Source organism: Magnolia sinica, chromosome 1, assembly GCF_029962835.1.
Source record: "Magnolia sinica isolate HGM2019 chromosome 1, MsV1, whole genome shotgun sequence".
Lineage (NCBI taxonomy): Eukaryota > Viridiplantae > Streptophyta > Magnoliopsida > Magnoliales > Magnoliaceae > Magnolia > Magnolia sinica.
In genome coordinates this window covers 99,115,003-99,129,589 of record NC_080573.1, presented here as the reverse complement: position 1 = coordinate 99,129,589, position 14,587 = coordinate 99,115,003, and the positions used below count along the sequence as shown (strand labels likewise).

Below are 14,587 nucleotides of genomic sequence, written 5' to 3'. Positions count from 1 at the left end.
AAAAAAAAAAAAAAAAAAGATTTCATGAAATTTTAAAGCTATCAAAAAAGAATCTTTCATAGTATCTTTTGAAAGCTATGTAATCTTAAACGTTTTAACCCATTGCATAAGGTTTTTCATCTTTTTTTCTTTCTTTATTTCTTACTTTCAATAACATGTAGTGTAAAAATAGTTCACGACTCTGAAAGAATTAATATGTTAAGAAAATCCTAACCAACCAATCCATGGCCTCGAAAATGGATGGAAATGTAAAAAAGAGATACAATTAAAGATGGACTCGTTATGATTCTTTCGTTGACACGTAACAACTTGTGAAATGTGTTCTGATACAATGAACGGTTCAAATCGGTTGACAGGACTGTCCAACAGCCCCGATGCAACCACGAGTAATGTAAGTGCTCTTTAGTGCACTCGATCATTTCTCTCAATATAAAAATAATTGGATAGGTGCAATGAATAACATTGAATTCCACAAACCTGCAATTAATACACACATGAGAGCCCCACCATTCCATTTTCAACTTTCGTCTCTCTCTCTCTCTCTTCCTCCTCTCCTCTTAAAGCCATCCTGCCAGCTTCCTGTCTGGTATTAACTCCCCTCGCAAAAACAAAAGCCTTCAAAAATCCAAGACCATTCAAAATCCAAAACCCATTTTTCCAAACACTCAAAAATCAAAATGGGCAAGAAGATGAGGTTCCCATCCCTCTTCAGGACTAAAGACACAACCTCTTCTTGGCCATGGCCTTCTTGCAAGCAGCCAAGAACAGATTCCTTCCGAGTAGCCCGCCATGAAAACGACGACATGATCAAGACCGTTAATTCCATATACTTAGATGCGGCCGCAACGTCCGAGTCATGGTTCACCAACTCATCCGAGTCAGCGAGCTTCTCGACCGCATCGGAAGGGGAGTCGGTGGAGACGGTCATGCGAGGGGTGCGGTCAGATCGGTTCTTCTTCGAGCCAGGAGACACGAAGTCGATACTGGAGGAGGGGAAGATGTGTGGTGGGCCACCTCCGTTTGAAGAGAGCGTGGCGATGGCGATGGATTCAGAGGACCCGTATAAGGATTTCAGGAAGTCGATGGAGGAGATGGTAGAGGCGCATGGAGTGAAGGAATGGGAGGGATTGGAAGAGCTTTTGAAATGGTATTTGAAGGTGAATGGAAAGAAGATGCATGGTTATATCATGGGAGCGTTTATGGATTTGATGTTGGGGATTGTTGTTGCTTCCGCATTTGAATCTGGGGAGGAGAGTGAGATTACTCCTCTTTAGACATTTTCATTAGAGAGTGTATACTAGTAGTTTAAACTTAAAACAGTTATAGTTACACATTCTCTCTCTCTCTCTCTCTCTCTCTCTCTCTCTCTCTCTCTTCTGGAGACCTGGTGAAATCTGGTCGATTTGAGTTGACTCGGTCCAATCGAGTTGATTTTTATTTTTCTTTCTAATTTTTAAACTATGGTACACGAGCTTCATGTTCTCATGGATGGATGACTAGGTGCATGGATTCGGTGATCTGTGTCGGGGTGAGTGCCGCACGTGAGTAGGTAGCGTGTGTTTTTGTGCTTACACGGGTGCATGTCCATTTGAAATCTGTGTCTGTGATGGTGTGTCCCACCTTTCAGTGGTGATGGACTGTTCATCTGGTGGGACTTCTCGCCAAATACGAACGCTCCACACCACTCGCCGATTCCACGCGTGAGCTGGAGATGTCTAGTGTCGACCACGTCGCCCGGAAATGGATGGTTGAAAGTAAAACGCAACGGTCAGAACGCAATAAGAGCACATGGGATGGGTGGAATTGTTTCGAGTGGATATTCGATTGGACTGGATTGCGCGGTGACCAAACGCCACCTAATTACCCGATCTCAGGACACTGTGGGGCTACCATGATGTATGTTTTTTATTTATCCCCTTCTTATATCTGTTTTACTAGTTCATTTTAATGCTTGAAACAAAATTTAAAAGCGTGTAAAGAGCTAAAGTGCACCACACGATGAGAAAGTAGTAGAGGTTTGTCCACCTATAAAACCTTCCTAATGTTATTTGTTGTCCCATCCATTCATAAAGTTACATAGACTTGGAAAATATCAACTTGATGCAGAACTTCTCTAACTTCCAAAAATTTTTCAATGGTAGGCATTTTATTCCCACAAATTCTTGTTATTTAGTCTACTTAAACTTTCAATATCCTTTATTATTAAATTCATGTCTTAAAATGAGTTGGCAAAAGAAGATGAATAACATGAATAAAACAAATACATCATGGTGGACCCCACAAAGTCCTGACACCATCACATAGCTAGGTGGAGTCATTGTGTGCAATCAATGTCTTATTTCCTTATATCCACAAGTATTGTCCCACCACATTAATAACTCAAGAGCCCGTTTGGGAGTGTGGATTTGAAACCCCTTGAATTCGGAACACCCTGAATTTGAAATCCTTACCTAGGTTGAGAATCAACTTTAATCTAAAAGTAGCTATTCATATAATATTTGTAAAGGTTTGAATTTAATTACTAAATCAACTTTAATATCTCTAATTAGCGAACTTATGTAATTTTTAACACAATGGTTGTAATAAGCCTGCTGAAATATATACTTTGCTAAAAAATGATGAAATTCCAAGTCTTGGATGGGCCACAAGCACAAGATCACGTCCGAGTGATTAACCAACGATTTTTAACCATTAATTTACATGGACAAAGTTTAGACGATGTTGATCATCAAATGAAAGTAATTATAGTGATGCAATTAATAATCTAATTAATTATTTTAGGATATCATTAGTAGGTCATGTGTTTAATAGATTAATACTCTAGTGATACACATGTTATACATATAACTATGGGAATGATTTTAGATGTAATCCAAGGTCTCACCTTTGGATTTCAAACCCTCCCTAAGGGGGTTTGAAACCCCCCGATTACTTTATGGTGCCAAACAACCTAGGGAATTTAAAATCCCCCCAAATTCGTAGCACCAAACGGCCCCTAAATTCCAAAAACATGTCTCAATTTCACACAACCAAACTTTGGGGTGGCAACATGATGAGTCATGGCTCACCACTCTCGTAGTCCACAAAGATGAAAGGATAAGGTGAGCATTTGAGGCAGCGAGTGAATGACATACAACGTACTTCTCAATTATATGTTCATGTGCACACATATATAATAAATGCACATACACACACATCTGCATGCATACATAGCATGCACCGGAGCCCTAACACGCCCAAACTTCTAGGTAACCTATGAAACAAAAAATTCTTTTGGGTCCATTGTGATGACTTTAGGTAATTCATATGATTTGCTGCATCATGTTAAGATGTTTGCCTAAAAAAATTAGGTTATAACTCAATTCTCCAGTGGCCCCACTAAAGGAAAGATGGGAATGCATACCATTTAAAACCTTCTTTGTGCCCACGAAAGTTCTGGATGAACCATCTTTTGAAGGGTAGGATGGCATGTAATGTGACCCAAAAACAGTTTGAATGCTGGAAGTTCTGATCGCTGTGGTGTGGCTCATTTGAGTCGTGGAGCTGCTTGAATTTTGGGCTCATGCAGATGACATGACGATGAGCCGGTGATACTGACAGGCCGAACCCATGAGCTTTTGGTTGGACGGACTGCCAGCACCACTTTGTGCCCGCGGAAATATGTACTGGACCAGACATGCGGGCCCCATTGAAAATGACCGTTTATACACATATCAACGATCTTTTATTGTCTTCGGGAAAAGTGTTGTGAAAAATAAATATTTTAAATTATATATATAATGTTTGTTAAAAAAATTGGATTTCGGAGTTTCTAGGGATAGCCCCCTGTAGGATAGGAGAGACGAAAATCTTGTGCTTTTAAGCAGGCGTTGAGTATCTTATCATTTACTTAATTCTCATGCACGCGTGCCTGGTCTAGGATTTGGTGTGAGCGCATGGCACATGAGGTAGTGTAGTTGTAATGGTGCACTTCATACATATCGTGAATAGGCTGCTCCTGCATGCAAAACAAAATGTCCTATATATAATCCTAACCTATATTAACATTGCTTAGGTGATTCATTGGACCATCACCAACTACTCTCTCATTCGATCCAACATACAGGTCCTCAAGATATAGACCAATGTAGTAGTCTAAGGCAGCTCCATTCTTTCTAATCTTATATGATATGGGATTTTCCTTTTAATTTTTATTAATCAAAATTTTATATACAACCTCTTCGTATTTTAAAATTTATTTGCCTGCAACTTGCCAACAGTTTCAATTACTTTAAAAAATGACTAATACATTAGCTTACGTTAACTTGTCTTTGATATTTTAATTTCTTTTATTATTTTTTAGAAATTATAAATATATAATTTGATAATATCATGTTGGTAACAAAAAGCTCAAAATGTTCCGGACCACATGACATGTCATTTAGACGACTTCCAATTCTGTCGGGCCCACTATAAGGACACCGTGTTAAAACTAACGTGTATTTGATGCCAGCCTTCCAAACAATCGCTTCTCTTTTTTATAACCATCTGTGTATGGTCATATATGATCGAAGATTATTGGTCACTCTTTGATCTAGATAGGACAGCTTTCTTTTGTTGGTGTGGATTCTTAACCGTGGCCATGAAAATGGACGGTCCGGATCGATGATTAGAGCATCCAATAGTAAGAAAAAAGCACATGATGTTCACCAACTCTCCGTGTGCTAGTTAAAAGTCCTTTCAATAAATAAAAGCATGGGTCGCCACTTCAACGTCTCGCTGTTAGCTGGAATAGCCGGTTTTTGAACATTCGTGTTATTAATGGAGTTCGTTTTGCCTCCGTCGTGACTCAGGATCAAGTGTGTGTCGCCACCCACTAGACCCTAAATACTGAGATAGTTCAATGATCTGAACCGTACATATTTTCGTCTATACAACAGATTAGTTACTATTCTATAGTAACCATTCTGTGATCATTCTGACCTTTGATTTTTAAAGCTGAATGAGATCCATAGAAAATCTTATTTTCATTGTTCTAGATTCATCAGACAATGATGGTTAAAGTCATCCATTCAGCTTAATTTTCGTAAGCCAGCCCAGACAATATAGCATGCAGAAGATGGATGGTTCCGATGGTCAGAACGCTCGGCATGTGGGCCCCAGAAGGCATTGAGATACAATGGATCTTGAGTCGCAGGGGAGGCAAGATTGGCGTCAGTAAACTCTCAACGACTACATAAACGGTCAGGATTTCTTTAGCCGATGCTGTTGGGGAGAGAGGATTCAGTGCCTTATAGAGGTATGGGATTTTCGTGCCTCCGGATTGTGTACCATAGTGGCACGTCTGCAGCATGATCCGAACCAGTCGTCTTTGAGCTCTGCTACGGATTGGATACTGACCGTAAATTCATTTGATTGGACTGTTAAACGACTGACAAGGGGGCGGCTTCAGAGGATCCACAGTAGTGGGTGGATCCCTGACTGTGGGACCCATATTGATGTATTTTTCTTACATCCACTACGTCCATCCGTTTTTCCAGATTATTTTTGGACATGATCCCAAAAATGAAGCAGATCCACATCTCAGGTGGACCACACCGCAGGAAACAGTGGTGATTAAATACCCACCATTAAAAACATCTTAAGGTCACCGGAATGTTTATTTGCCATTCAACCTGTTGATAAAGTCCCAAAGATCTGGATGGAGGGATCACACGAATATCAGTTTGACTTTTGTGGCCCACAAAAAGTTTTTAATGGTCAATTACCACTCTTTCCTGTGGTGTGGCCTATCAGAGATGTGGATATACTTCAATTTTTTTGTCATGCCCTAAAATGAGCTAGAAAAACGGATGGACGGTGTGAATTAAGGTGCATCTATCACAGTGGCTCCAGGATCAAGGATCCACCCACCCTGGGTCCATGAAGTTGCGCCCCAAATAGGATTCGGTTTCTCTGGTAACCCAGCATCAGCCAGCTAGCTGGTGTCAAAGTTCCGTGGCAGCTATCATGATGTCTGTGTTGTATCCACGCCATCCATCCATTTTTCCAGCTCATTTTAGGGCGTGAGCTCAAAAACCTCAAGTGAACCACAGCACATGAAACTGAGGTGATTTAAAGCTTACTGATGAAAACTTCTTGAGGGCCCACCATAATGTTTATTTACGGTCCAACCTGTTCACCACGTCACCTAACCGTAGACAAAGGTCAAAAACAAATATTAACTTCAACCAAAACTTTTGTGCCCGGGGAAGTTTTCACCGGTAAATGTTTAATCTCCATGGTTTCCTATGGTGAGGTCCACTTAAGCTTTGGATCTACTTCATTTCTGAGCTCATGTCCTAAAATGTGGAGAAATAGATGGACTGACATGGATAAAACACATACATCATGGTAAGGTCTATGGAGCCTTGACACCAACTAACTGGCTGGTGTTGGGTTACCAACCAAACCATGTCCAAACAAACATTGAGATATTTGGACCATTAGATGAATGTTCATCGAAGTGCTGAGGCAGTGAATGCTAGCTAGCAGGGGTGTGAATGGCCGAGATAGGGTTGGGCCAAGTTCTATCTAAGCTTGGCCCGCATTCTTCAAGGGATGCCCAAACTCAACTCAGGCCCATGACAAGCCAAAATAATCTAGCCCAGCCTGGCTCGAAAGAAATATGCAGGGCTTAGCCCGAACTCAAGCCTGAACTTGTCCATTTCTAGAAGAGAGTGTGTGTGCATATAATATATCAATTTTTTTCATGGTTGATACTAGCATATACGCAAGTGTTATTGTCAAAAAATCGTACAAGTTCGATTAATTACCCTTAAGAAACTAATGAATGTGTCTAATCACCTAAATATTTTGCCTAACCATGTGATCTATTAGTTGAAAGCTAAGTTCTGGATGACATACCATTGATAAATCAAAATAATTATAGTTAATTAAGATCTACCTAAAATATACTTAACTTGGGGGGTTAGATCATGATTACCCTAAGTATAAAAATTGAATTGATTAAATTACCCTTTTGGCCTAAGAATTCAAGAATTAAGATGATTAAGACCGAATTATCATTTCTGTTAATTACGAATAGCTCACACTATAAAATTAGATATTTCAAACCTTAATTATCGCGCATAAGAAATATTGCTACCTAATTCATTACAGAAATGCAATGCTTAACCAAATAAACTCTAAGTCAGTTATTAGTGGGCTGCTACACTCAAAACTATAGATGAAGATTCGTCTTAGCGGACTTGATGTCCATCGTGAGACATTGAACCAAGACCACTCCCCAAATCGTTCAATTTGGGCTCGCAATGCGAGTGCGTGAGATGTGCGAATGTCTTTATAATAGTCAAAAACTTAAGTTATTTGTCCATATCCGATCTTTACCAAATTTATGGCTTTCGGATCGTTAGATCATGACCAAATTTAGGTCACCAACTTAAATTAATATCCTACATATATTCGCATAGCCGCGACCCCGATCGATGATCGGTAACCGTCGAATTGACTTTTGATCATAACCATTAATCAATGTGTCCGATTTATAGGTCGATCGAAGCCTTACATAGATCACCACTTAGGAAATTTATCATATGATATAGATCAACCCGTGCACCTTTTCGTGAGTCTTAATAGTTTGAAACATCCTCTCATAGGGTTAATACATCATAACCCTCACCTTTGGGGCCAATTGCAACACTTTTGACATTATAAAAGGTCCTCATTTAGGCATCCCCTCAGCCCCATATAAATTTGTTCTAGCCAAAGGAGAGAAAGAGGAAGAGAAAGAGAGTGTGAGAGAGAGGAGGCCCTTATTGCTTGTGCCCTACCATTTTCCCATTCAATCAAACCCTTGGAGCTACCAAACTCTCCGCCATATTCCCTTTCACGTGCTATCGGAGGTAATAAATATTTTCTACATTATGATTAAGCTACTTAGGGTAAGATATTATGAATCTTACATGTTATCTTTCTAATTGATTTAGGAATTGATGATTTCCTTTAAAAGATCTAACCCCAAGTGTGATTAGGTCACGTGAAACCCTCTAAGATATGGGTCATTCTACTAGGTTTCCTTTTTATTAACCATTGATAGTATTAGATAATGATTTTTTTTTGTTAGGATTTTATATGATATTTGTGTTTAAATTGCTTTATTATTACATGCCTAATGTTATTTGAAGTTAGTAGCTAACATATTCGATGAAATGCTTGAGCAAAGTGAGTTTTCTACCGTTAGAACTTTTTTATGCCAATTAATAAGTGATATTGATATATGTTGGATTGTATTAATATATATTAAGTGGTACTAATTCATGCATATGTTTGGTCGATGCACCTTATTGTGTCATTAATTATTTCGCGATTATGTTGTGTATTTGATAATCTGATTTATATTCGTGGTGAATTAAGCCCTACAAAAATGTTTAGTAAGTGTATGACCCGCTTTGGGTTGGATATCCTAGACTTATACGGTTGACTGAAGTTGAAAACGGATGACCAGTAATAGTTGGAACTATATGGGATGCTTTACACCTAATGTTAGTTTCGCAATCGCTCTCCATCGTCGATCGGATCAATCTAATATAGAGTTGATCATTTATATGCTTGATGATTGCGAAACATGTGAATAGAATCTGTGATATCACTATTGCCATCGATATAAGTTTATTTATAATCATTAATGAGTTATGTTCTACAAAGACTCATGAGTCGGGCATGGTAGTATGGGACACTGTATCCAAGCTGTCGACCTATATTAGGGTGAATTGTCTGCCATATATATTGGTAAAAAATGAGGTGACGAGCTTGCCATATTGGCACAAAATTGGGTGACTAGCCTGCCCATAGTGACATTGACCATTAGTAAAGGCCACAAACCTACTGTATTGTTAATGCAGTTGATGCCGTAACCTCACCATATTTATGTTTGGGTGATGACCCTTACATTATTTATGGTCATCCTTGGGTAATGAATCTTAAAATGCATCAGGACATAAGTGAGGAGCTATTATGACCATTTCAAACCTTGTGATCCGGATAGAGAATTGTCATATGATGGTGGTATCCTAACTTCGCTAAATTGCTGCTTAAACTGGGATTAATATTTATTTAGATAATCACACATATTATGTCACTTGCTAGAATATGTAGTTTGTGAAAGGTATTAGAGTCACGTGATGAGGAAGTGTTGGCATTTTATGAAATAAGCATTGAAGTCACTTGTGAGGGAAAGTGGGATTATGAGGATCATGTATCATCACATTATAGTATTTATATACCTAAAATGACTATATATGAAATTGTTTATTTTGTTATGCTATCATTACCTGTACTTGATCGTGTTGATAACATATGTAGTTTAGAAAATGGTACCACTGAGTTAGTTATTCACTCCCACGTGGGACAATATTTTAAAACACTGACCAGGCGAGATCTTGGATGCCAGTACCATCGAAATCTCAGACGGATAGGCTTAGATTAGCTTGCACTTCCATCATGATGTTTTAGGAGTGTTGGGTGAAAATAGAAAATTTTATATTTTATTCAATTTTGTATATGTATATATTAGAGTCCCCGGCTGGGTGTACTCCATGTGTTTATTTTGTTGAATATTCATTGTGGTTTATATAATTCGCATATGGGTAGACACTACTTTTAGAGTTGTACATTTTAAATATTAGTCATATATTTATGGGTTTAATTATCTCTGCTTAACTTTTAACACTGTTTTAAAGCTACTCTAATTATTAAACATGGGGGAATGTTAACTAGACTGCACGGACACATAGGAATCACTCACGTGTATTTTTACAAGGTTCAAACCCGGGAACTCGAGAACGGAGTCTCCGTACTCAGGTATTGATTTTCTAGGCATGACAAGGTTGTATCAGAATGAAGTATTAAGATAACTAGGACCTTGGGAATGAAGAGTATACAAACCATAATAACTAGGTGTTGAGACACTTAAGATTATAAGTTTGGATTTATAGAGAATTTCACTAGTTCAGGATTATTCAGCAATATAGAAAATCTAGTAAATTAGGGATAATGAACTCTAGAAACAAACTTCCCGATTTGCTACATGTTGAAATTCGAAACTTAAAAACTAAACTCTATGATTAAATTTTCTAATATTGGATGATTTTGAACTTAAACGTAGAAATGAGTAACTCTAGGATTGAATTTCTTGTTGTGGATTTTGTTGAACTTAAACTTTAAAGTGAAGAACACTAGGACCAAAATTCACAAAGTTCCTTCAATGTTTTCAAACTCAAATATAGGAATTTGTATCCTAGGATCGCATGAGTGAGCATGAATCTATCGTTTAACGAATTGTGCGTAGATTAGAGTACTAGAAGAGGAGTTTTAGCATAGGAGATCAAGGACCGGGTTGAATGAGCCATCCAAACATTGTAAAAACCCAACCCTTGGAAGAAAATGAATTTTTTTACAAAAGCTTGGATAGGGGTCCACGGTGCCATTGTGGGAAAGTTAAAATTTTAGAGTTTCTGGAAAGTGCTCGACGGTGCCACCATGGCACTCAGACATATCCCGACGATGCACGGTGATCAGGAGCACAATGCCACCATCAGAAATTACATTTTTTAGTCAATGGCTGATGGTGCCACCGTCAAACCACTAGTGCCTCTGTCGAAACCCAAGTTGGCACATGCATGGGGGCTTGTGTTGGGCTTTAAAACCCTATCCCTCATCATTTCTTCCCATTTTTATCATTTCCTAAGCCCTCTTTCTCCCTAGAGCACAGCTAGGTTGAGATATTGGGACCGCCTTGATTATTTTTTCATATACAAAGTGTTTGAGTGTGAGTGTGATTCCGACTTGGAATGAGTAAATTCAGTATATCATAGATATATAAAGTAAGATTTAGCATATGGGTTCAAATACCAAGTATAATTGGTAATCCATGCTTGGTAGAAATCCAACCAACAAGTGCAAAATTTAAGTTTCACAAAATGTGAATAGTGGAGCACGGTGCCATCAAGTGAGAGTTAAGAAAAATTGAAAAAAAAAAATAAATAAATAAATAAAGAAGAAGAAGAAGAAGAAGAAGAAAATATTTCTTTAAGACTCACAGTTACGTGCCTCAATCCTTCGAAGAACTTTTCTTCTGACTTCTTTAAATTTTAATTCTTTATATTCTCAATCTTCTTCTTCTCTTTGTTTTTTTTTTTTTAATTATTTTTTGTTATTTCTTTTTATTCTCAATCTTCTTCTTCTTCTCTTTTTTCTTTTATTATTATTATTTTCTGTTATATCTTTATAATTAAAACCAACAACCTCTTCTTTCATCTCATTATAAGGTCTGTCAGGTATACGCTCCCTATCAATATATACTTTTCCAACTGTAAGGTGGAGCTGGATTTCCTTAGTTTACAAATTTATTTTTTATTATTTGTGGTTGAATAATAGTACAGTGCATCTACGACACGTTGTCACCAATAAGAGATTAAAGAGTCTTTTCACTTGCATCGGTATAAAGTATGAAACAAGGCTCTTTTGTGAGGAATTTTTAAAGTAGAAAAAATCATAGTAACGTAAAGAGAAGTGTCACAGGATACTCAGGCTGCAATGACACTTGATACGCAGGCACTCAGAAATTGTGCAGCCCACTGTCTCCAAGTCACAATCCCAAGATCATCAGATTGTTTGAGCAATTCCTGCGCCCTGAACAGTGGACACTTGTTTGTGAAAATAAGAATTTTAAATATTTTTTATTTTTAACCATCCAATAAATGTCCACCAATCCAATAATCAAATCATCAAATAACCCTACTTTTGTGTTCATGATACATCTAAACTGCGTACCATAATTTGGACGGTTTAGTTTGACTAATTATATGCCACGTCTACAATTTCTGCGTGCCTGCGTTTCATCCATCGCAATCTGCGGATGCATCGAAGTTTATATATATGTGGGGAAATGTTACTATGAAGTCGACCTCATGGGAACTTCCCATGAGGTCGAGTTGTATGGGCCCCACCGTGATGTTTGTCCAAAATCTACACCGTGCATTTGATGGGTTCCCTTTTTTTATGGGATATTCCAAAAACCAGCCGTATATAGAAGTCAGGTGGGCCATACCATCGAAAACCATGTGAAGACATGCTTAAAACTTATAAAAGTATCTTGTGGGGTCCACCTAAGTTTTGGATGAGTCTGAAACTTGGTCTGACCCCTCATAAATGTGGGAAACACAATGAATGGTCTGGATTAGTGGATTTGTACCACATCTCCATGGGCCCAATAAATAATTATGCATGTTTTTTTTTTTACACACGCACACAAACCCCACACGCACGCCGTGGGATTTCACGGCCATGGTACTCGAACCCTTGACCCGGCGTTGAAACTCCAGGGAGTCTACCACCCGGGTAAGAGTAAGGACCCAATTATGCATGTTTTAATGGAAGGATAACTCCTCTCAACTCAACTGTTGTATGTGATGTAGCTCACCCAAGTCATGAATTTACTTGATTTTTAAGCCCTTCTCTCAACACAGAATCATCTGACAACTGGAGCAGAGTTTAGACATCCGTGACAGTGGGGCCCACACAGCTCGACCTCATGGGAAGTTCCCATGAGGTGGACCTCATAGTACTATTTCTTATATATATACACGCAAGAAATTTACTACTGTAATTTCCATTTTTGCCCATTTACCTTCACACGATTACTTCTTTTTACCTCACTAGAATAAGCCCCATCTGTACGGACAACTTATTTAGGTCGAAAATGCCCCCTGCTTTTTCCTTTAAGCGGATCGGCTGGTGGTCAACGATGAGCACCAACGCTCCTCGAACTCCGAGTTGTATAGATGGTTCAAAAGAGATCAAAGTTACATGTCCCACAGTTATGTATTTACTATACCCAAAGATCATTTTGGAGAATTATCAAAAAAAATAAAAAATCATATCCAAAGATCAACTGGACCACACCACAAAGAGCAGTGGGAAATTGATTCCCACAGTTGAAACTTTTGTAGAGCACACCATAACATTTATTTTCCATCCAATCTATTCATAAGGTCACAAAGACCTGGATGAAGAGGAAAAACAAGTTTCATAATGATTCAAAACTTCTATGACCCCTAAAAGGGTTTCAATGGTAGACGTTTGATCCTCCACTGCCTTTTACAGTGTGGTCCACTTGATAGCTAGATCTGTCTTCTTTTTCGTCTCAAGCCTTAATACGAGTTCGCCAAATGGATGGACGGTTTGGATATAACACATACCTCATAATAGGACCCAAAAAAATTGGTGGGGATTATAGCAAAAAAAAAGAAGAAAAGAAGACAGATCTAGCTACGGTTTATAACCGTGGCCATAATCAAGCTATGCACATTTCTTTTTCTTTTCTTGCCTTTTTTTTACATTTCATTTCTTTCCTTTATTCTACCTCCATTTTTCTCTAATACATATTTATATAAATATGTATATATAAGCATATAAAAAAAATTTCTCTTTTTTTTTTTTTTCATTTCTTTCTTTATTCATTTAACAAAAATATCTTCTAAACCAAAATTAGTTACTAGGCGTACCACAAATGATTTTGGGATAGGAGAAGCTACTTTAGCCAACCAACCTTGTTATTTTCCAAGATTCCAACAGGTTGATGGTCGAAAATCCATTTCATTCACTTCGCGGTCAATTTCATTCATTTCATTCACTTTGCGGTCAACTAAATTCATTTCATGGTCAATTCCCTTCAGTTCACGGTGAATTCCATACATTTCGTGATCAATTCCCATCACTTCATGGTCAATTCCATGCATTTCACAGTTAATTCCCTTCACTTCACGGTCAATTCTATGCATTTCACTGTCAATTCTCTTCACTTCACGGTCAATTCCGTGCATTTCACTGTCAATTCGCTTCACTTGATGGTCAATTTCATGCATTTCATTGTCAAATCCAGCAATTCCCCTTCACTTCTCGATCATTTCCATGCATTTCACGGTCATTTCCCTTCACTACACGGTCATTTCCATGCATTTCACAGTCAATTCCCTTCACTTCACGGTCATTTCCATGCATTTCATGGTCAATTCCCTTCACTTCACGGTCATTTCCATGCATTTCACGGTCAATTCCCTTCACTGCACGGTCATTTTCATGCATTTCATGGTCAATTCCCTTCACTTCATGATCATTTCCATGCATTTCACAGTCAATTTTAGCGATTCTACTTCACTTCACGATCATTTCCATGCATTTCATGATCATTTCTATGCATTTCACGGTCAATTCATGAAATTGATCGTGAAATGCATAGAAATGACTATGAAGCGAAGGGAATTGACCATGAAATGCAAGGAAATGACCGTGAGTGAAGCAGAATCACTGGAATTAACCATGAAATGCATGGAAATGACCATGAAGTTAAGGGAAATAGTCGTGAAATGCATGGAAATGACCATGGAGTGAAAGAAATTGAGCGTGAAATGCATGGAAATGACCGTGAAGTGAAGTGGAATCGCCGGAAGCGACTGTGAAATGCATGGAAACGTCCGTGAAGTAAAGGGAATTGATCATGAAATGCATGGAAATGACTGTGAAGTGAAGGGAATTGATCGTGAAGTGA

The 14,587-nt window shown here is 38.3% G+C and overlaps 1 protein-coding gene across 1 annotated transcript; it reads left to right on the top strand.

Moving 5' to 3' along the window:
* The first annotated feature begins 495 nt into the window (after positions 1–495).
* Positions 496–1,329, top strand: LOC131252180 (transcription repressor OFP13). The gene has a single exon (XM_058253048.1). The coding sequence runs from the start codon at positions 678–680 to the stop codon at positions 1,272–1,274; it is 597 nt and encodes a 198-aa protein (XP_058109031.1). The 5' UTR covers positions 496–677; the 3' UTR covers positions 1,275–1,329.
* Positions 1,330–14,587: the final 13,258 nt, after the last annotated feature.

What these genes read in the sequence shown, in the direction of transcription:
- LOC131252180 (XM_058253048.1), top strand. Translation starts at nt 678, where the DNA reads ATGGGCAAGAAGATGAGGTTCCCATCCCTCTTCAGGACTAAAGACACA.